General features: G+C 38.5%; 1 protein-coding gene across 1 annotated transcript in view; it reads right to left on the bottom strand.

Annotated features, from left to right (window-relative positions):
- Positions 1-8332: 8332 nt before the first annotated feature.
- Positions 8333-24994, bottom strand: part of LOC126379755 (atrial natriuretic peptide receptor 2-like) — a 58944-nt gene continuing 42282 nt past the window's right edge. Inside the window, exons 2-9 of the mRNA XM_050028572.1 lie at positions 15568-15707; positions 13096-13240; positions 12154-12303; positions 11377-11569; positions 10141-10315; positions 9132-9322; positions 8759-8965; positions 8333-8683 (exon numbers count right to left, since the gene is read on the bottom strand). Coding sequence (XP_049884529.1) covers positions 8333-8683; positions 8759-8965; positions 9132-9322; positions 10141-10315; positions 11377-11569; positions 12154-12303; positions 13096-13240; positions 15568-15703 — 1548 coding nt within the window. The 5' untranslated portion in view covers positions 15704-15707. The remainder of the gene's footprint in view (positions 8684-8758; positions 8966-9131; positions 9323-10140; positions 10316-11376; positions 11570-12153; positions 12304-13095; positions 13241-15567; positions 15708-24994) is intronic.

Genomic DNA, 24994 nt, shown 5'->3' on the forward strand with positions numbered 1-24994 from the left:
AACACGGCTTAACCTGCCTTCCGGAGCACGCATCATCTTACTTTCGGAAAATCTGGTGATCAGCCAGTAATGTCTTAACCAAACTAGGCACCACAAAGTTATTTTTGTGATATGTCCCTACCGGGAATCGAACCCAGGACCTCCAAAAAGTGAGCCCAGCGCTCAGCCAGGGAGATCATGATTAAATTTTCATTCTCTTTGTCAAAAATCCGGATTTAATTTGGATATTTCTGAGCAAATCCGGACATACACAAGATCATAGCTACTCTATTACAACGGCCTCCGTGGTCCAGTGGTTGAGCGTTGGGCTCACGATCCGGAGGTCCCGGGCTCAAGTCTCGGTGAGGACTTATCACAAAAGTCACTTTGTGATCCCTAGTTTGGTTAGAACATTACAAGCTGATCACCTGATTGTCCGAAAATAAGACGATCCGTGCTTCGGAAGGTACGTAAAGCCGTTGGTGCCGTTACTACTTACTGATGTAAGTACGTAGTGGTTACATAAGTCATGTCAGGAGCAAATAATAACCCTGACATCAGGGTGGATGAGGTTGGTTATATACCTAACCAAACTAGGGTTCACTAGGGGTAAATATAAAGGTAAATATTTAAAAAATAACCCTCACTCAACAGTGTCACAGGTAACCTTGCGACTGATATATCGCACAGAAGAAATATTGGACTGTGAAAAATGATACATGGATAAGGACATAATAACAATTTTCTTATATTTTCATTGCGTGATTGATGGGACACTCTTACTTTCTTCGTAACTAGCTTTCCGCCCGAGACTTCGTCGATGTTAACTTCTCTATGAAAGATTACATCATAGTTACTACATCATCATCTCCCTACCATTATCCCGTTTTTCACCAGATCCGCTTACCTAACCTGAAGATTTGACAGGTCCGGTTTTTTACATAAGCAACTACGAAACCACCTCAATACAGGTTAGGTCACATACCTCCGAAAATGAATTTCTCGGGAATGTGGGTTTCCTCACGATGTTTTCCTTCACCGCTGAACACGTGATAATCGGTCCAAACATGAATTCGAAAACGAATTCAACAATCATTGGTTTAGGCCTGTGTTGGATTCGAACTTGCGACCTCAAAGTGAGAGGCAAGCGGCAAATATTTTCCCTTCGCGGGTTGGAAAATCAGACTGGCAGTCGCTTCTGTAAAAAACCGGACCTGTCAAATCTTCAGGTTAGGTAAGCGGACCCTGTGAAAAACGGGATAATGCAGAGGGATGAATATTACAAGCTATTCCCCGTGACTTCACAGAAAATAATGTTTAGCAAAACTTTGATTGAGTAGGTACCTATTGCTAAATTGTATAAGTAGGTGACTGACACATGTCTAATTACTCTGCCTAATAGGATCCTAGGATCTCCCAATTATTGCTATTTTATATTTGGTTTAAGCATTTTTTTTTATTGCTTACAAAACAGAATGACCCTATTTTTGACTCGTAACATGAATCTTTATTAGTACTCCTACTTAATAAGTAGTAACTTTAACCAACGTCTTAATGCCTTACAAAGCACGGATCATGTTACTTTCGGACAATCGGGTAATCAGCCTGCAATTTTCTAACCAAAACAAGTGATTTTTGTGATATCCCCTCCGGAGGCCAGCGCTCAATCACTCAACTACAGCGGGCCGCACAGACAAACTGACTTTCGTATTTGTAATATCGGTTAGGATATTTATAGGATTACGATACATAGGATTACTTTCGGGTTCAAATCGGCCTATTTTCATTTCGGATATTATATTCTATAAATAGTGTACAATAAGATTTCTTTCACAACACAACATGATTAAATGTGCTGAGCGCTACAAGCCTCACTTCCATCGATATACCTACCACATTTATGACAATAAATTTTCATTTCATTTCTTTAGTTGTTCAAATTCACCTAAACGTCGTAATATACTTTACTCCTGATTCATTGAGAAATCAAAGTTCATTCATATATAACGTTTGTACGTAGAGATTAAAAATGATTCTTATATCATCCGCTCGCGTTAAATTCGGGGTAACACGCAAATAAAGACTCTGAATCTGAATCTGAACACGGTTCCCCTTTCCTAATGTACCAATTTTTTAGCTTCCTACATTGAAATTTGCGAATAGTCCCAAATAAAATTTCACCCCTCTTTGAAGAGGTTGGCGGCAGATATCCAAAAAAAAGATGCACGATATTATTGTTACTCACAAATGGTCCACATACCATTTTTTTAGCTTCTACCTTGAAAACTGCGGTTTGATCCATACAAACCCCCCCCCCCCCCCCCCATTTTAGGGAAGTAGGGGAGTTAGAAAGAGACAAAAAGTAGCCTGATGTCACTCTTTATCCCTTCAACTATCTCCATTTAAAAAATCACGCCAATTCGTTGGTCCGCTTTGCCGTGAAAGACGGACAAACAAACAGACACACACACATTCCAATTTATAATATTAGTATGGATTAACAATCGACTCTAAAATCTTTAGATTTAATTTCAAGTCTTGAATTTGGTGATCAGCATTTACATAATTTATTTTATGTTAGGTAACCTATTTGACTCACCCCCGCTGTCATGACCCACATTGATTTGACACTTCTTAAAATGTAGGTAGGTACTTATACTGTTTTTTTCTTTTATTTATTGTAGATTTCTCCAGACAAATTAGGAGCGCTGAGGGCTCTCACCCGCTACAAAATTTAAGACAACAGGCCTGAGGGTGCCCAGTTGGGCGCAAACCTCAACTCGGGGTGTCTGAGCTAAGGGCGACGTGTGAGATTTATTTGAATTCGCCTCCAATGTTTTGAAGAGTAATTCTACAAACGTATTATTGACATTTATTGCGTCATTTGCTCTGAAGTTATTTGTTCTTTGTTTCATGTGTAAAAGTCAATACTTTTTCTTTTTATCTCGCCTCTAAAGAGCGTGATAGCTCAGTTGAGACAACGTGTGAGAGAGTGGATTGAGCAATTAGATTTTTCTTTTCGTATTTTTACGTTTATATCGTAAAAGGGCGGAAAAATATGTTTTCGGCGGAATGTTACCTAACCTTTTATCAGGCTGGGTTTCCCTTAGGGGCAAAAGGCCATCGATTCCATAAAAAACCGGACTTGTCAACAACTTTCAGGTAAGATAAGTGAACACGTAAAAACACTGCATAGATATTTTCTCTTTGTTTTATCTACGACACCTACAGTAATTCAGGACGTGATAGTCTACCCAGAAATTCAGTTCAGCTGAAACGTTATGATGTTAGATTAAATAGGTCCCTACCTGCCCTGTGACAAGACAAAATAAGGGGTTTACAGTATTTAAAGTGTTTAACAAATTTTGACAAATTATTTGTAATAACCTAAAATTAACGACACGAATTGAAAACGTCCTCTTTAAAATCGATTCAACCAATTTTTACTTAACAAAATATATGCATAAAAATGGAAACCCATTTTAGAAGTCAATTAAACCGTTTTCATTTTACGGTAAGTGCAATATGCTGCCAACACTTAATTCTCTGTGGTAGTTCGAGAAACCCGGAAAATTCGAACAACTAGTTATTGAACGAATAGCTATTTTATTTATCACAGTAAAAGCTGTCTTTTATATGCCAGAAGCCGACTGGCTGGCTCCGAGCGTAATCCGCCAATGGACGGTGAAAAACAAAAATGATTCATGAAAAAGCTAGAGCTACAAAAATAAAATCTGGCTACAATAAAAGAGCCACAAATATTCAATCAGAATCACAAAGCGAAACAATGAAACACTGAACTTAATACAATATTTTTAACTTTGCAATGCCGACGTAGAACAGCGACCTGGCATCTCCGCCTAAGATTAGTTAACACTTTCAAGGACAGAACGTCTACTGTCGTGCCGATTCCAAGTTGTCATACTCTCATACTACCTATTATGAACCATCAATGACCCATGGTCTCTGTCCGTGAAAGAGACCATTGGTTTTGGCCATTAACATTGGTTATTTTGTTGTAGGTAGTTTGTAGGAAGTAGGTATGTTGGAAGAAGCCGTGGTAGCCCAGTTGATAGAACGCTTGCCTCTCAATTTAAAGTCACAGGTTCGAATCCAGCACAGGCCTAAACCTAATTGTCGAATTTTGTTTTCGAATTCAAGATTGGATCATGAATGATTAACACGTGTTCTGCAGTGAAAGAAAATCCCCACATTTCTTTGAAATGTATTTTTGGAAATATGTGACCCAACCTGTATTGGGATGGTTTTCCCTTCGCGGGTTTGAAGGTCAGACAGGCAGTCGCTTTTGTCACCGGACTTGTTAAATCTTCAGGTTAGGTCAGCGGACCCTGTGAAAAATGTGATAGTGCGATTTGTTGTAGGTTATTCACTTCGGACTGCATTCACTACTCGTTGATGATACGCGATAATATAGCACACTATCATATTCCTTCTTAATGAAAATTATTTTAACAAAATATGCGGTACATAATGTTACAGTTAAACGTTTTCGGTTGAAACGTGTCTGCTCTAGTTAAACTTAATTAAAACTAGTTTTAGCTAAGGTCTTTGCTAATAATAGTCCTAGTTAAAACAATAAAAGTAATAGATTAGTTAGCTTTGTTACTAAATCGTTTAGGTTAGATTAGCATGCGCAAGAGTCGAGCATGCTGCAGCACAGTGGTCGGCGAGTACCAGGTTCAAATTATTTTTTTTTAACTAGGGAAAATGCGTTTTTCACACACATTGTAACATAAATATATTTACCTATACATTCTCCATAAATAAATTAAGTACATACTTATTTTTTATCATACATAATCAATCATACAAACAAAAGTAAAAACTACGGTTGAAAAAGAAAACAACAGCCAAAATTAACTCAAAGATAACAACATCTTACGTTTGCTTTCAACTTTTCACCGAGTAAAATAACTGACCCGCCTGAGGCCACATTCTGACAAAGAGACAAAATTATAAAACGAACGAATGATTTTAATTTAGGGGGCCTTTGTAACAGAAATCGAATGAGACAAAGGTCAAAAATATTCAAAAAGTTTGCTCTTTAAATCAGGAGTTTGATAATCTTCGCCGTGACTTTGCGACGACCTCTGAATGACGTTTTAATTTTCGGAGTGTTAGTGACGATTCACGAGCCAGCATTAATTGATTTTGAGTTGACTTGATATCAACTCAAAATGTTATGTAATGTTATGTATGTAATTACCTAATGTATTTTTAATAATGATTTAAGTGCAATAAAGAGTCTTTGTATTGTATTGTTTGTAATTAATTTTGTATCCCGATTTTTTTTAAAATTTCATACGTTTGCGATAGTACACTCAACTTAATATGAACTCCCACCCCCTCAGTATTTGGCGTTACGGTGTGATCAATATCCTGTATACTTATTTTATGAAATTCAAAATGGGTTAAATGGATCACTCTATGGGTAGAATAGAAAAAGTCACATTGAAGCAATTCTTAAAACAATACGTCAATTTGACATTTCCGCATATAAAAGTAAGGGCTTTTTGGCGGGAACGGGAACGGGACAGTTGCTTTCTTCATTGAATAATCTAAATAATACGAAGTGGTGTTTTGTGGTTAATGATCGCATTAAGTTAGTCGGAAGACGTTCGCAAGTGTTATTATATCGGAGTATTCAATAAACAAAGTGTATCTACCTATTTTCGCTTCGTGCCAAGAAGCCACTTCATAACTCGAAAGTTTATGCGGACTTTTGAGTTATTTCATTTGGGGTTCGGAGTAGGAGTCTACTCCGAGGGTGGGGGCTTAGGTTTCATCATCATCATTCATCACCTTTCATCATTTCATTAATCATCAAGAAAAAAAAATACGTAAGGCATGGCTGTATGGGCATAGTTCCCTTTGCCTTACCCTTCGGGGAAAACCAAAACAATAAAAGTTAGTGCGCAATGTCAAGAAATATCATACTTAGCAATATTGCTTCATGTTAACCCCCTGGTTACTTAAACTAACTTCCGATCAGGTGAATGCATCAGCATCGAGGTACCTAACTAATAACGACTAATGAGATTTGAGATAATCGACTAAACTCTTTAAAAGTAGTTAACTAAACGGCTTAAGATAATTTACGCAATTACTTGAATAGCACAACTTGATTAAAACCCTAATTCGGACCCAAACTCGGAGATTCTAATTAAAAAGAAGAAAGTAAAAGCTGAAAAAATATCACTAAGTACTAATTTTAAAACTAAACATCATTATTCGGAAGAATTTCAGAGGAATATTCCTATTTTCTTGTGTCATACTTTTGATTTTGCCGTAGCTGGGTTTTAGTTTTTAAACTTATACAGTGTTACTACAAAACACAAACTAAAAATAAACTAGGTTTAAAATAGTATTTCGGGCCACGAAAGAAGTCGGCGGATTTTAATGAAACTAACTTGACAAGTCATAATAATTGTATGCAAAATCTGCGACAGTAGCGCCGCGGCCTTCGGGACTTCTTTCGTGTACGGATTATATTTTAAACATAGTTTATCTTTTAGTCTTTGTTTTGTAGTAACACTGATATTTTTTTTTATTTTAAGCTACACCCGACATTTTCTTTTCGGCCGGTAAGGATAAATAACCAGAAGATAATTTGCATCTACTTTTACGATACGAAGCGCTGAGATGGATATGATGAACAGTATGGTAGGAAGTTATAAAGTGTATCGACGCCGAGATAGTGAGATAGTCAATACACCCTGCTGGGAAAGTTGACAATGAGGCAAGATCGCATATGACGGACTTCCCTCTCTTAACGTAGACGGTGTTCCCAACTATTCAATTTTAAAGTTAGAAATTTCACATGTGTAAATTAGAAATAAAAACTATGTTCCTGCATTATATTTAACAAACACATTAATGGATCAATAAATAAGTCCAACTATATCCTCCGATTTGCCACTTTATTTGATAAAAAATCCGCCACTGGCCACTGCAGTTTGAAGCGCGAAATAGTAGAAAAATGCAGGATTGACATTGTCCAAACTAATCATACTAGCGCCACCTACGGTTTTTAGCTCACCTAGCTCTTTAAGTTCTGTTTTATCGACAGAGACGTAGGGTAAACTTTTCGCCCAGACGGTCTTCCCCACATTGGCCTTAGATATTCTTTAAAATAAAATTTGTAGTTATACCTACTTACTAAAATATTAAAATTTGAATACTTACTTTACTTCATTAATTGCATGTAGTACCTGTGGTACTTCGTCACTTATCACGGTGTCACACAAGATCGATTCACATGTCTGTCACTTAGATAATTGTTACTTAGTTTATGCTTATTGTAGATACTTAGATGCATCATATTGGACTCTAAGTATCAAATACTGTGTGATGTAGATACATCATATAGGACTTATTATTATATTGAGTAGGTATGCGTTTGTTTATTTTAAGGTAACGAGGATGATTATGAGAAAATAAAACAACAATTTTATTACTTTATTTATTAATCATACCTTCTTACAGCAACCAATATTCTTACTTTACGTTGAATGAGATGAATAAACAGTTTTTCTACTTCTACGTATTATTTTAAAGATTTTATCGTATTACATTATTATTTTAAAACATCGATATTGATATAAATCTAATCAAAAACTTAGATGTTCCGGATCAACATTTTGTCTATCCTACTTTCCTACGGAAGTATATATACTCAAAATTTGACTATTATAAACTTACAGTTTATATAATAATTATGATTATATTCTTATTAAAATAACACGGGTGGCATTAAATGACTAGATATAAATTATAAAAACGTAACAATTAATAAAATTAACACAAGAGGTAGCAAGGCTAAACAATATCAAAAATAACAATTTATATTTTTTTTATAGGATTAGATTAGATTTTAAAGGACTTATAAAGGTCCCAAGGTTTTAAAAATATTATATAAACTTGTAGAAAATTTAAATAGGTTCTTAAGAGTACAGGTTAATAAATACAATAGTATTTATGTTATAAATATTCTAATCTATATTTTATATGGAATAAATATAAGTAAGTACATAATATATAATAGATATATATTTAAAAGTTGCCCTGTCAATCTTTTGGTCCTCATGGACCAATAGTAATTTTGTTTGAAGAATTTGTATGATAATTTTATACTTAGGTATTAGACTAGACATTAAGTAGGTGCGTGCTTGGCACACTTAGTAATATTGTTGATTAAATATATATTCCCTAATGGCATTACACATTGTATAGAAACCCTAACGTTTCTAGATTCAATAGAATCAAAATCAATGTCTTACTTCTCTACCATTCGATTAGTTAAAACCATTCTTCTTTTCATTTCTTTTCAGTCTCAGTTTTGATCGTTCGGTTTCGGTTTCGGCTTTGCATCTTTGCAATTATTCAACGACGAGTTGAATTTGTTGACTACGTCGCGCACCTTACCCTTGCTTATCACCAAATCCATATCATTTGTAGGCATCGTTAGGCCTTGAGTACCGTTATGCAGTGTTCTGGCCGGTGACTTGTTGGCTACGGAGGGTGAGACGAAGGTACCACCGCTACAGGCCTGTGATTGAGATTTCCTGAATTCCCGTACGGCACAGTCGATGTTATTAATAAGATCTTTAGCGACATAGCTGGCTATCTCATGCTTGATGCGATCACGCTCTTGAATGAGGTCCAGTGTGCGCTGATCGCTGGCCTCCTTTTTGGCGATGCTGGCGGCGGCAGCGGCTCTAGTTGCGGCGTTGGAGGCGGCAGCAGCGGCGGCCGCGACTTCCTTGCGGTCTGGACTCTGGCTGTGGGTCAGGGAGTGAGATGCCGGGCTATCAGGCCCTTGGAAAGTGATACTCGGATTAGGCTCTTGCACATGGTTTGTCCCGGCCCAGGATGTGCTCGGTTCACAGATGGGTTGGGACGTACTGGCTTGACCTTCAACCTTCTTCTCCCCGCGCAGCCAGTAGGTCGTCATTTTCCCTTTTCCCTAAAGAAAACACAATTATTAACAAGCTGTCCACCTTCACAGCCACTGGTACCATGTCAAGATTTTGTGGCCAATGATGACGAACTTTTAAAAAAAAATGTAATGCTGATATTCAGGTTTAGTAGTGAGATATTAATAAAGATCATCAGATTTAAGCAGTCCTTACCTTCATGGTGATCTCTCCACGGCACTCGAGGTCAAACTTGTCATAGATGTCCAGAAGAGCCTTGGTGACGGGGCTCACGTGGATGCGCAGGGCCTCCCCGTGGGACTCCATGCGAGAGGCGGTGTTGACAGTGTCTCCGAAGAGACAGTAGCGCGGCATCTTCAGACCCACCACCCCAGCCACGCAAGGACCTGTTGGCAACACACATCCATCATCTTATTTTTATATTACTTTTCGATAAGTACGTTTACAGTTAATACGAATTGTGAGTATGATTCTGCAATATTTCTGAGCAAACATATCAAAATAAAACGGTGACTCTACAAAAACAATTCATCTTTTTACTTTTAAGATACTTATTGGCAATTCTCATGCGACACCGAGCACCAATGTGGTTGGCGGTGAAGCGGTCGCATCGACTTGTATTTGACCACTGGTGCCTATCACCGAAACACCACATCGCCGCGCAGTGCACCGCTACAAAATCCGCGTTGTATGAGAATCACCTTATGTGAAATGGCATTTATTATTTAGCCCAACAGATGCTGAGCTAATCTAATAGCTTACAGGGCATTTTTTAACATTTGGTCTATAGATTTCTAATCGGGGGAAACGTTTTTAGGGAGGGCAGTCTTTGCCTGTGTAACAAACAACTATTGATTTATACATTGTTTTAGGATTTCGCGGTTATTATCATAATTAAAACACATAGTAACGGGTTCTTACCACGTTTAAATCAGGGACAAGGGACAGAGGGAATCGGGGGATCGCGTTTTGTTTACATAAACAAGCTGCAAAGAAAGAGGGTAGACAGGTATGTCTGCCCGTAAAAAATTATGGATCTACCTACTCCACTCCAATCTCATCAATCATCCCGTGATCATGGCTAGTAAGTGTTGAAATATAGAGAGTCTCATATCCCTGATTTAAACGCGGTAAGAACCTTTTATTATGTGTTTTAATGAGTGAATGAAAAATGAGAGGATGCACTTTATAAAACGATACAAACCAGTGTGTATGCCGATGCGCAGCAGCAGTGGTCTGCCTGGTCGGTGGGGCACGGTCTTATAACGCACAGCCTTAAGTAGCGCCAAACCCATGCTAGCAATTTCCGGGGCGTGTCGGGTGCCATTGCGCATAGGCAGCCCAGACACCACCATGTACGCGTCGCCGATTGTTTCCACCTGTTGACAAAGTTTTTTTTTTCTTTTTTGACGTGTCTTGTTGTAGATTTGCCGCAGATGGCATTAACTACTTGGCCGAAGACTATTGCGTCCATTTGAATGAAACTGTAGGAGAATGTTATGAACGATCAATGCTTGTTTATCATAGATAAGATCCCGGTATAACGAAGGGATTTGGAAACTTGGCTCTCAAACGACCCTCATTATTGGGAACGGACGTATTTACCTATATCTCCAGAACATTCAAAGATTTATTATAAATAAGTACTCTATGTACTTCAGTTATTTCCAAAATAAACGAGGAAGTGGAGGAAGGTAAAATATAAAACATAGCTACGGTTTTATTTCTTAATTAGTCCAAACCGAAATCAGATGCCAAATAAATCGGCCAAATGAATTTCTGACAGACACTTTATAACGAACATAATCAATTTTAGGTCAGGGACAGTATATAATATTCGAGATTTCATAGCTCTACAATTTACTCCAAAAATATTATTTGAACAAAAGTTCTGAAGTAAAGTAATTCTCTAGACTTCATTCACCTGGTTATCGTGCCAAATATCTACACTAAAGGGCCTTGGGGGCCTCTTCACTGGCGAGTAACCTATGATCACTCTTGGATTAACGGCCTCCGTGGTCCAGTAGTTGAGCGTTAGGCTCACGATCCGGAGGCCCCGAGTTTGAGTCCCGCGGTGGGGTCATATCACTAAAATCACTTTGTAATCCCTAGTTTGGTTAGGACATTACAGGCTGATCACCTGATTGTCCGAAAGTAAGATAATCCGTGCTTCGGAAGGCACGTTAAGGCGTTAGTCCCGGTTACCACTTACTGATGTAAGTATGTAGTCGTTACATGAGCCATGTCAGGGGCCTTTAGCGGCTCAATAATAACCCTGACACCAGGGCTGATGAGTTTGGTATTCCACCTCACAACCCACACGATAAGAAGAAGACTCTTGGATTTTTATGTAAGTATCTAACTACTTGTCTATAAGTTAGCTTTACTACGATAGTACCTTACAGTCGTCTGTCAATGGCATGGGTCTCCATATTCTCACCTTGTAAACATCAAATCCTTCTATGACAGAATCGAAGCTGGTGTAAAGATCATTGAGGAATTCAACGACCTCAAGCGGTGTGGATTCGGCAGAGATGAGGGTGAAGCCAATGATATCGCTGAAGTAGATGGTCACTTCTTCGTACATTTCGGCGACTACCGGTTTGCCCATAATTAGTTGGGATGCCACAGACCTAAAAATATTAAATATTGATGTAGTCAATCCTTATCCTTTACTATAATATAAACGGCCTTCGTGGTCTAGTGCTTGAGCATTGGGCTCACGATCCCGGGTTCAAATCTCGGTGGGGACATATCACAAAAAACACTGGTTTGATTACAACATGCAGGCTGATCAGCGGACTGTCCGAAAGTAAGATGATCCGGGTTCGGAAGGCACGTTAAGCCGTTGGTCCCGGTTACTACTTACTGAGTTAAGTACGTTACATGAGTCTCAATAACAACCCTGACACCAGGGTTTAAGACGTTGGTAATCCACCTCACAACCCACACGATAGAAGATTATAATAATATTAAGAACTTCAGAGCTTCTTGATATGCTTGCCTATTACCTAAATACCAAATAGTACTGATATAATAAGTACTTATATAATTTTTACGTCACAGATGTTTTCCCTTGTTCTGTTGACTTTGTTGCTCCAGTACTCGTCGAAGAACCTGCAAACTGAATCTGGAAGCAAGACTTTAGTAATGATGTTTATAGGTGTCAACCATCGATTTTCCATGTTCGTTTCATTTTCAACGTCCAGATACATACTTGGGTAGCAGCTGGTAGAGCAATTCTTCGCATTTTTTCTTCTCCTCAAGATAATCGGATGTGCGTTCTTCAACCAACGCCTCCAGATTATTTGCGTATTGCTCGACTTGAGTCAGTAAAGCGTCCAAGCGAGTAGACGTTTCACAATCCCTGTTAAAACAATCTCCTATGTTACTATGAAGCCCAAAAATTTAAACGTAAACAAGAGTTCAGTACAACACATCACGTTATGTTATCTATAGAAGCAATCCAAAAGTGCATTCGTGCCAAATACTTCTTTCCATGAAAAAAAATTAAAAGCTAGCAAAAAAGCAAAAGTGGAAACGTGATGTAAAAGTGCAAAAATGTAGAAGTGAAAGTGATGAAATGTGATGATCGTGAGAAACCAAAGAAGTGCAATTGATCAGTGGTCATCGTTCAGTAGCCATCAAACCGAAACGGGGTAGACCATCCTGTCATCCAATTACTTAATCCCAATCAGTGTAATAGACTCGAAGTTCAAACCACTAACAAATGCTATTGCATTTAACAAATCGATTGAGTCATAAAATAGTGAGTCGATATCGAAATGTGAAAACAATTTTGATGCAATCCAAGTCAACTAAAAAGCATTACAAAGGGGGTTTGTCTATTTTTGCATCTTTTTTAACTTCATGGAAACTGCCGATTCGAAAAGTTACCTTACCCTCTACAGGAAATACGTCTAGTGAATCACATTTCATGTTAGAACAGACAAAACATTAGCTTGGACGAAATGCAGGATGAGAGTTAGAAGATCTGTACAGACGAGAAAGTTAGTGAGCACCTCCACCGCCGGTTAGCAACCAACCATGTCCAGTGAGCATTAGAAATCCTCGTTACCAAAAGATGCGAAAAGGGACATACCCCCCAACAGCCGCATCTTGGCGAGAGGGTCCTGCGGCTCCAAACGGTCAGTCATACTTATTGATTTTGCTAATATTCTCCTTAAGGGCAGAAAAGTCGGGGCGGTCGTCGTCAGGTAGAGCCCATAGTGGATCGCCAGTCAGCGATTGGCGCGGCGAGATCGACAGCGGGGATGTTCCGCGGTTGCGAGTCTCTCCTGAACCTATTGACAGGAAATAAATTACTTATATCATAATTTTCACTCACGCACTGCAATAAATAACAGGAGCACAATCGACTCAAGTTCAAGTAAATAGATAAATAAACTTGAAAAAATATTATTTCGAACTTTCATGACACCGTTTTTAACCGACTTCATTAATTATTTATACAAATCCGCTTAGGCAAAATTAATCTTGCTCAAAAGTTTAAAAATATTTTCAGTGTGGATTAACGGATTAGCGGCAATCCAGTCCACAAAAGCTTAGACCTATAAGATGTAAGTAAGTAGGTATAAGTACAACAAAGTTGAGTTTTTCTGAAAGTTTACATCTTTTGTGTAGACTGGTTTCGTTTTTCCCTCAGCTTTTCAATGCTAGCTCTAAAACCTTAACTACGAGTATAGTAACGTTAATTAACCGTTAAAGGAGCTTAACTAAAGAAATTTATGGTGATTTTTCAACTTCATATTTGCGCATAATTTTAGGCACATGGCGCGACCTCCATAAATTCCTCTCTTCCCTCCTTTCATGCGGCATATACTGCCTGAAGCTTAGATGAGAAAACTTTTAAACAAACTTGCGCCTTTACAGCTTAGAAAATTTACACTTCCGTCCTGGAACGACTTTTGATACGCAACTTTCGCCTTTCATTCTGGCTCGGCGATGCTTATTTTTTGCTGCAAATCTCTGGAATATTTTCAGGTCTAGAATGCTCCATTTTATTTATGGATAAAATATTCCGCCATTATGTTCCGACGTGTTATGTACTAGGCAGATATTTCTTGCGCTACATCGACGACTAGCTAGTCCAACAAGAAAATATATTGTACTGTGAATATTTGTGCAGATTCCAGTATACACCATCTTATTTTATTTTAAGTTATACCTGCCAGTTTCTTATCCGCCGATTCCGAAAGGGAAAAGTGCGGGTAATTGACAGGCGTAAAATTTATAGAATACACATCAATTTTAGGCAGAAATTTAAAAAACCATTCTTAATTTTATACTGGCCAATAACCAAATTATAGCCAAGTTATTATTAATAGCCAAATTGACAGCACTCGTAAAACGGCTTGAATGTCAGCGACATTCCTATTTAATTCTCATTCATTTTAAAATTATCAGTTGTCAATCATCCGTCCCTTTTCTTTTCGGCGGGTAAGAAAATTACGGGTATAACTTCAAATTAGGAGGTGTCTACAGGAATCCGGGCCATTGAATACATAGAAGCTAATATGCATACACTTTGAAACCATGTCACATTAACTTTTATGAAAAATTAAACCGTAAGTCTCGTTAAATGTCAAATATGATAGTACGACAGTTCTAAAGTGCGTACTTTGTTTCTGACGGCTTATTAACACTTTCACGGACACTGGCCGCCGCTCATTGACCTTACATTCATAATATTATGACAATATGTTTAGGATCGGAACATATCGCTTGTAAGTAAACGTTGTTGAAAGTGTTACGTTAACATTTTATACCATACTTAGTGAACAAAGTTACGTAACACGACGCGATATTTAGCGATTCGTTAATAAATTAAATAAATATGAATCAAGTATTATTGAATAGATATTACAGTTCAGTAGGTGCAATAATCGATGCGCGGAGCGTTTTTACATATCTCGCTTCGAGAGTTGTCAACCGTCAATATGTCAGTGCTACTACACGAGTTACAAAGAGAGGAACGGGAAGACCAAGAAGAGCTTAGATGGAACAGATTAAAGAGAAGGCGAACGTCGTGTCTTATAAGGAGGTGAAGGAATTGGTATTTGATAGACAAGAATGGAGAATGCTACACCGACAAGAGCGAGGCTCTTAAATTAGTGATGACTACACGAGTATTAGTGACGTGTTTCCTGATTAGTTAAATGTCGGTTTATGGAATGTTTCCAAAGTGACAATCTTTTGTTATAAACACTCTTTTCAAATTGTTCTTTTTTGGCTAAAGGCTGGGTAATAATGGAGCTTTATTTGCATAAATAACGAGCTTTAATTGAGGAGCTCGGTGGCGCAGCGGTAAACGCGCTCGGTGTGCGATTGTTGAAGTTAAGCAACTTTCGCAAAGGCCGGTCATAAGATGGGTGACCACAAAAAAAAAGTTTTCATCTTGAGCTCCTCCGTGCTTCAGAAGGCACGTTAAGCCGTTGGTTCCGGCTGCATTAGCAGTCGTTAATAACCATCAAACCGCACTGGGCCCGCGTGATGGTTTAAGGCCCGATCTCCCTATCCATCCATAGGGAAGGCCCGTGCCCCAGAAGTGGGAACGTTAATGGGCTGATGATGATGATGATTTGCATAACCTTTTCGCCTTTTTACTTACGTTTAAACTTGTCTTCGAGAATCGCTGCGCAGTAGTCGCATGCCAGGGTGCAATGTGGGCGACGGGACTCCAACAGTGGGCTTACGGCTCTCCGTGGGCTTGGAGAGTCTCCGCCCCCCGGTGGAACCAACGACATATCGCTAAAATGTATAAAAGTACTCATTAAAAGTACGGTCGGTATGTTAAGGACCGCACACGCAACAGCGCTTGTAATGTCCCCTCTACACAATCGGCGATTATGGATGACAACCGAACAAGATCGTGTAGAGAGCATACTCAGCTGTAATGCCCGATCGTCATCTATTTTATTGCTTGCGAACGAGTTTGTCACCGTCTGGAATCGCCGATAGTATAGAAAAGGCTTAATACACACAAGCAAACCACCTCCTTACTTTTCACCGTAGGCAATAATGCAATGTAATAATGTGTATAAATAATCTTAAAGGGAGGTTAAGAAAGCCACATCAAAGCAAGTCATCAAAAAAAGCAATAATGTTTTTTGACATTTGTTGGTATTGCGCGCTAACTTATCGCGAATGTCAAATTGGAATATTGCTTTTTACATGAAATTTTATATGTGGCTTCGATGAAGCAATTTAACCCCTTAGTGATGAACAGATACGTGTTTTAGTTACTGTCGGTATATGCAAATTACTTAACAGACAAAAATACAAATCAGTTGAAATTATTTCCAAAGTGAATAATAAGGTTGATTTCTTAGCTTTAGAATAAGTACCTATACTACACATGTAATATTCTAAAAAAGAACTCTAACCTTACAAATAAAATCTAAACGAGGGATGAACGTGGGTATTTGACAGCCAAGCAAAATTGAATGCAATTATCAAATTCGACTGAACTTTGCTTCCACGTTCATCCCTGGTTTATTTTTTATTTGTAAGGTGGTATGTGCGCTTACAGACCAGAGACGATGGTGTCGCCATGCCGCGGCGACGTTCGTCGACGTCGTCAACACCATCGTCGTTAGTCTGTAATCGCTCTAAGATGAACATGGATGATTAAGCAAATATTAAACAAACACTAACATCCAATCTCTACAAACACTGACTCTCATTCGCTAAGGAGTTATTATAAAGAAGCGTCCGAAACATGTTATAAATACGTATCAGTTGGATTGTAAAATCCGCTGTATTATATCACGTCTAGACGTTATCAAAAACAGGGCCGTTTTGTAATGCGGCGGTCAACGATTAGCTGTATTGAATACGGCTAAGTAAAAAACCGCCGAAACGTATTCATCGCCATACGTCATTCAACACGGCTAGCCATATTGTAATAAAGCGAGGGTTTAGCCGCCTCTTTGACAGTTTTTAGTTCCGATTCTTAACACTCATGGCGCCGCCAGTCATAACAACTACAATGGCGTTGGATGCAGAAAGTTTTTTATTAAATAGCGAAGATATAAGTGAATTAAATAAAGGAAACGTTAAATATGTCGGTAAATAGTGAATTTAAGAACAATTTTCAAGTGCAATTAGAAACAAATATTATGGTCACCCTACAATTTAAGTAGTAGTACAATGCGGCTATGGCAAATGGTCCGCTTTATTGGAGAACGTATCGCAATGACAATACGGCTAATCTTTGAACCGCCGCATTACAAAATAATGTTTTTGAAAACAGCTAGCCGTAATGTAATACAGCGGTTTAAACAATCCGACTGCGACATATACATTATGTAGAGAGTATAAGTTCGTTCCCTCAAATTAAGATATGTGTGTTTATGACTATTCAAATAAAGTGCAATATCGGTTGTAGGGCCTGTCCACATCACCACGGCACGACGTCGTCGCCGTGGAACGGTGCGGTGCCGTGGCGCGGCACGTTGCCGTAACGTGGGAATTTACGTTGCCGTACCGTAAAAATGTACCTCACGACACCGCAAAGTTACACACACAACAGAAGCAGAATACGTTTTGTGCGGTCCATATCTACAACGAGACTGTTATTTATTTGGTGAAGAATGTACCGAAAGTTTACAAGGCACGGCAACGTGTAACTTTGCGGTGTCGTGAGGTACATTTTTACGGTACGGCAACGTAAATTCCCACGTTACGGCAACGTGCCGCGCCACGGCACCGCACCGTTCCACGGCGACGACGTCGTGCCGTGGTGATGTGGACAGGCCCGTACAGTGTGGTTACACGCCGTCACCGGCGGACACTTTTTTACAGAGATATCTATGCAAACAAATAAAAAATTGAAAGCTTTTCTTACGTAATACGACGTTATGTACATTGCATGTTTAGAAGCGAAGTCTTTATTGAATATCGATGTTGTTTAGACTACGCGATTTACTGGCTATTCATAGCTGAACGAGCATTAAGTAGTTTGATCCGTTTGTAGTGAGGTTCTAGGTTTACATTTGCAAACCCAGTATTTTTTATTAAAGACATTTTTTTCTGCATTTCTCTTCCCATTTTTCCGGCCAAGTAGTTAATGCCTAATCTGAGGCAAACCTAATAGTCACGTCAAAAAAAGGCCGATGAGTGTCAAGTAAGTAACCAGACGCCGGGAAGTAGGTCATGTTTGCCCAGAGACTAGGCAGAAGAGCCACTTCAGGAGTGACAATAAAGGTTTTGCATTAAAACCACTCACTCATTATAGCGCCCTACGCAAGCAGACTACTCATAGCATTGTAGACAAAATGCTACGTGGGTAGTAGGCAATTCCATCTGAGTCAAATGAAAATAAACTTCACTAATAAGTTTTTTTAAACTCAATTTTGTTTGGCAGCCTACAGTTTCCGTACATACTATAGTAACATTATTATTAATTATAAACAGCAAGCCTAGCGTACTTTTATATGCGCAAATTTCAAATGGCAATAGTTGTCCTGACGTCGTCCTATCCAAAACAACACAAAATCGTTCCAATTTTGATTTATTTTGAAATAAAAAGAACTTTACTGATTCCCGATTTATTTATTTTTTAACTAAAAGTAATTTTAACAAAATATACTTCCAACAAGCTTTTAATTTATTTTCTGAAAAATTCAAAATACTGACTGGTATTTTATTGTAAAAAAATGTGAAGTCAACTCTAAAATGTAGATCCTCTCCACGTGTCTTGTTAGTTGTCTGCGTCATGTAAATTAAAGATTAACTCCTCAACAAGCCCGTGCATGTAAAAGTTTCAAGCAATTTGTAGAAAAAATAGTTTTCTCGGCACTAGGGAGGAATTAAATATAAGTTGGGTTAAAATATCCACTTGCTTCCTCTTGAATTACTCTATCTATTAAAACCGCATCAAAAGGATATTTGTTACTGCAGCAAGATTTTTAGTATAATTGGCTACTTAACAGTTGTAACAATAAAATATTAAATATGTCGGATATGGTAGTAAGTATATCATTTAACGATAGTTATCCAATAGTTTTTTGTTTTTTTTATTAATTTCATTTTTAAATATTTTATTTTTACAAAATAAGAATGCGTTTTTATCTGTGTATTACAAGACTCGAAACGGGGGCGGCCATGATTGAGCCTCGTGTGGCACGTCACATTTCACAAAATAAACAAAAACCTATCAATTAGATTTCAAGTTATACTTTTTGACAGTTTCTTTGTTGAAATGTAGCGTCACCGGGCAAAATGTCACGTGACCAATCGTTTTCGCGCGAAATTTAAAATAATTGAAGAAAAATGTGTTTTATTATCTTAAATAAAGCTTTTTCTCTGACAGGTGGTTTAGAAGTTAGATTGGAACAGACGTGCATACATATGTACACATACATACATAGCGGTTAAACAGGGTGAAAATATGAACATTTACTACTGTCATAATATCGTCTCTAACCAAGAAGATGAATTGACAAACAATATCACGCAAGATGCTCATACAATACCCTTCCTTATCTAAGCGAAAAATGAAATTCTTATAAAAAAGGGCCGAGATTTGTTGCTAAGGTAACCTCTGAACCGAATAACATGTAGCGTTTGGTATGGATGGGGCCTTTCCACAAATATTTTAGCGGAATACCGCAGAACACCGCGGAATAATAAGCGATTGGTTTATCTTGTGTCTAAGCCAGCGAGGTCGGGTACGATATCTCGCACCGTGTAATTCGCGGGCTTCGATTGTCAGATGCAGAGAATTCTAAGTAGATAAACATCATAAGTAGAAGCCCGCGTTATATGTCGCGGCACGCGGTGTTCTCAACCCGTGCCTAACTGATGCGATCAACGTCCGCTTTGTCGATGCTTGGAATCTTGCCAACTCACCCTCTAGCGAAGTGATATCTTGCACGAACATGTTTACAACCTACTACGTCATTATGGAATGCCGAAATCGGGTTTAATTATTATTAAGGTCGCGTACTTAGATTTTTTTTTTAATTTGAGTACTGCGGGGCGGAAGGCAAGAGGGAAACCACTGTTCTATTTTTCCCTAAAAAAGTAGCATGAAAAATGCTGCACCGACAAGAGCGTGGCTCTTAAATTGATGAAGATGATGATGACTTAGAAAAGGAAAACGTAACTGTCCGTTGCAGCGGTTTTGTTTCCCTAATATCTATACTTGGTTTCTAGAGCTACTCGTGTTAAGTAAATGCTTACTTAATCACGCGATTCCGCAACCGATCTACCCATTCGCCAATGGACTACTCGTCGACAGGACGATGCGTATAAACGTCCATAGAACGATGAGTAGAACGGAAATAATTCCGTTTCCCCACAGTCTTTCGCCTATAGACATTTTGTCGTCAGGAACTTTCATCTACGTCACATAACATAACAAATACTCTATTGCACAAACAGGAAAAAACAAAATACAAAACAAAAGAGAAATAGAATGAGTACAACAGACGGCCTTATAGCTAAGTAGCAATCTCTTCCAGGCAATCTTTAAGTATAGGAGATATTTAATATTATGTAATACAGCGGGATAGTGCAGCATGGGGATACTTGTACGTATAAAAATAAATACAAAGATAGATACACTTACGAGTACATAAACTACATAATAAATAAATATCAATACTTTAACAACTACATATACTATGGAAGAAAAGGAGTAGATAGATTATGATGGAGGAGCTCGGTGGCGCAGCGGTAAACGCGCTCGGTCTGCGATTGTGAAGTTAAGCGACTTTCGCAAAGGCCGGTCATAGGATGGGTGACCACAAAAAAAAAGTTTTCATCTCGAACTCCTCCGTGCTTCGGAAGGCACGTTAAGCCGTTGGTCCTGGCTGCATTAGCAGTCGTTAATAACCATCAATCCGCACTGGGCCCGCGTGATGGTTTAAGGCTCGATCTACCTATCCATCCATAGGGAAGGCCCGTGCCCCAGCAGTGGGGACGTTAATGGGCTGATGATGATGATGATGAGATTATGAAGATGAAATAGAAGTAAAGAAATGCGCCTTGCCTTGCTTTCCACGACAGGCTCCAACATACAGAATGTTGCATCGACACCATGATAAAACTATCCTAATCATCCAAGCTCGGACTTTCGCCTAACCGCTTATTGACATTGGAGCTATTTTTATAAGCTTTTATTTTCGTACTTACACAATTTAGAAACAGAAGGGTTACGCAAAAAGCGTGTCACTGAACTGTTAAATTCAATACACATAACGATAGTAGATACAAGGAACGGTCAGAGGGCGGGGGTTTCCGGTGGCCTGAGTTTGTATCTTTGTATGTGCCCGTCCAAACATGTTATGTGTTTCATACAAACCCTTGCATCCCGGCCCGCAAAGTTCTCTGATCGCCTTAATGTGAGTCTACGTGATCTAGTGGTTAAACCATCGATCTGGAAGTCACAGGTTCGATTTCCCGGTGGGGACATAGCACAAAATACTTAGTTTGATTATCACAATGCAAGCTAATCAGCTTATTACAAGTAATCACCTAATTATCCAAAAGTAAGATATGACCCGTGTTTCGGAGGGCACGTTAAGCTGTATCGGCTACAATTTACGTAGTAAATATGTAAGTACTTATTCGAAACATGTCATGGGCCTTTGGCGGCTCAATTAGCCCTGACACTAGGGTTTACACGACAGAAAAAAAATGCGAGCATTGAACTTAAAAAGCGGACTCCGGTTTGAAAAATAATTAGGTAACAATAATTAGGTAACAGAACAATAACTAAGGGAAAGTCAAGAAAATTACTATAAGGGGGGATAAAAATCCATATCAAAGCAATTCATCTAAAAAGCAATATTGCAATTTGATATTTGCACATATAAAAGTAAGTGCGCAATGCCAACAGATGTCAAATAGCAATATCGCTTTCTTAGATGAATTGCAATAATGTGTCCTTTTTATACCCCAAGTAACTTTTTGGTATCTACAATATTTTCCTCCCGTATATTTTTCATTTTCCTCTTTTGCCGGCAGCCGGAACATTTCCCAGGATGGTATTTAGCGCAATTACCTTTAAGTTGGATTAGCATAACCCCGTCCAGATGCAAATGCGGTAATGTTGTACAGCAGAGATTGTAGTTAACTAGTTACCGCAGAGCTCTCGGACACGGCTCTTGACAACCCCTTATCCACTAATTTGGAGCTCTTTCAACATGGATAAAGGATTCAAATTTTTTTAGTCATTTTATTTTATTTTAACAAGGATGATGATTTTTATTCAGTGATTTGTGAGTCAAGATTTTGATTTATGTGTTTTGACAGCAGTACAAAGATACAAAATTTTATAACAAGTTAACGCTAAGGAGGTAATTCAAATTCAAAATATTTATTTTGGAAACTAGTCCATATTATGTTAGTAACAGAAAACTTAGCCTAGTATTAGTAACAGATTCGAAAGACGATTTTTTACTATAAGATAATGACGAGACGATATGATTTGTATTAAGTAATTTGTGAGCCAAGCCATTTTTAATATCGAATAAAGACTGACAATTAATCTAAGTTTAAAATCGAAAAATCTAAGTCTAAACAAACATACTTTATTGCACACAAACAAATCATTTTGCAACAGTACAAATGGGCGGCCTTATTGCTCTGAACAAATTTCTTCCAGGCAACCACTACCGGGAATCGGCCATAAAAAACTTGGATGCCGGACGGTGTAACAAGAACGGGTATAAACTACAGCTAATATTTATACAAATACAATATATCCTCTAAGTGTTAAATTAATACCGCTTTGGAACGTATATATACGTAGGCTGTTTATGTATGTATGTATCTACACGTACTGAATAGGTATTCAAGAGTCGCTATAAAACCCTATAAGTACATTACATGCCCAGAGTATGTGAAAGTTCAGACCAACTAACTACAACTCATAGACTTACTCGCAGATTGCCCTTCAGCCGCACTACTTCGTAACTAACTTCTGTCTATTCTCTGAACAATTTCCGACAGTCATCAACTCACGCGCACATTTATTACAAGTTTGTAGAGAAAATAATTTATTTTGGCGCGAAAGCGAAGTTAGTATAATACTGAAATATTATATGACAGAATTTCTATCCAAATTGGAATCCTTCGAAACTTAAAAGAAGGCGAAAACTTTGAAGACGTTGAGTCAAATTCGTTTGCTAACTCCAATTATTATTATCGAAGTTTAAATTAAGAATGGCAGAAGCGTTAAAAACTTTTTTTAAGTGATAACGGAACATTATTCACAGCGTGCCGGACTGTTACTGATTTATATCTTATATTAATTCCGACAACCTTTGGTGTCAGCTTATAGTAATTGAGACAGACAGAGAACCTTTGGTTTTGGTTTCATACAAGACCGTTAACCCGGCCCCAGGGGGGGACAGAGTCACCTTCTCTGCCCTCCACGGGAGCAATTCCTGTTCGGCGCGTCCTTGCCGCGGGGGTGGGCGCCTCTTACTTCAGTCGGCCGGAGTGAGATGGTGGCTAAGTTCGGATAGGGACCCAGACCTACGGGGTATAACGTAGAACCCTTGCCCAGGGATACGGGCGAAGACTCAACGGATGCAGAGGCGGGATGGAAGGCATCGGTACGGCAATGCAGGACAGAAGGGGCGCGTCACAGGGACTGTAACTTGTAACCTGACAGACGGCAGCAGTGACTGTCAGTACTTTTTAAAGGCTTTGAAATATACTACTCTGGGCGCCATCCCACTCGCGTCAGACAGAGTACTGCGGGGCGGAAGACAAGAGGGAAACCACTGCCCTATTTTTCCCTATAAAGTAGCATGGAGAATGCTACACTGACAAAAGCGTGTCTCTTAAATTAATGATAATGATGATTAATTCCGAACATACAGCAAACAAAAGCATGAGAATTAAGTATGTGCTTATTAGTAGAATTCAAATGTTACTATCTGATTGATTTCAATTTGTGTTTTGGTTTACCTACTTGCCCTAATTCGAGCTATTGGAATCGCATCCTTTATTAATTAGCCTATTTCAAACTAAATCTCGGCTACGCATCAGATTCAATTAAATTCAATAGTAACCCTGACACCAGGGTTGATGAGGTTGGTAATCCACCTCGCAACTCACACGATAGAAGAAATTGGCAATCTGATTTAATGTTGCCAGACAAAAATATTTTTTTACTTATACGTATTTTACGTTCAATATTCTCGTAAATTGTCCCCTGTATATATAAATATGTACATATTTATTTATCTTTACAGGGTGTCCCGAAAAATAGTATCATACTAAACTCCAGAGGTAGCGCCTTTAAGAGTACCCGAATCATCCCCATGTATGGCCAACCATTAATTACTGTTTAGGTGTGGTATTAATAAACTAACCTCAGCTTCGAAACTTAATTTCGGTGTTCATTGTGCTGTCACTTACATTTTTTAAAGACAAAAGTAGAATAATTAGTATTGAATAAATTCTAGCTTACCTGAAATGACGCTGTAGCATAAAATCTCAGAGTTAATAAAACTGCTATTTCCGGAGCAATCGGTAGACCTCTGTTGTCCTGTTTTTCTAAGTCACTTCTCAGTAACGATGTTATAAACAATACAGATTCTTGGCAGAATCTGTATCTTTTCTGGAACCGATCCGCTCGCATTTCAAAGGGATTTTCGGCGTCCCTGATATAAACTTTTGGTAAACGATACGCATCTTGCCATAACAAATCGTCGTAATGATCTAAATCGTCGTAATAATTGATTTCTTGTAAAATATTTTCTAATTCCATTATCGCGAGATCACAAAACCCGCACTCAAGTCACGGTTTGACGGCACTCAGCAAACACGATCTTAAGTAACATCTTGAGAGCACTCTTGAGAGCCGAGTTTCGTTTATTAATACGGCGTCACTCAGTTGATATCGTAACCCTAAACGCGCACTTAAGTTCCGTTTATTAATAAGGACGTCATCTTAAGAGCTCACTCAAGATAGATCTCAGAGATAAGAGCGGTTTATAAATACGGGCCTAAGTAAGTAAGTAAGTAATATATTCAAGATAATAACAGATATTGATATTCCCTCAAGATTATAC

The sequence above is a fragment of the Pectinophora gossypiella genome, chromosome Z (assembly GCF_024362695.1).
Source record: "Pectinophora gossypiella chromosome Z, ilPecGoss1.1, whole genome shotgun sequence".
NCBI classification, from domain to species: Eukaryota; Metazoa; Arthropoda; class Insecta; order Lepidoptera; family Gelechiidae; genus Pectinophora; species Pectinophora gossypiella.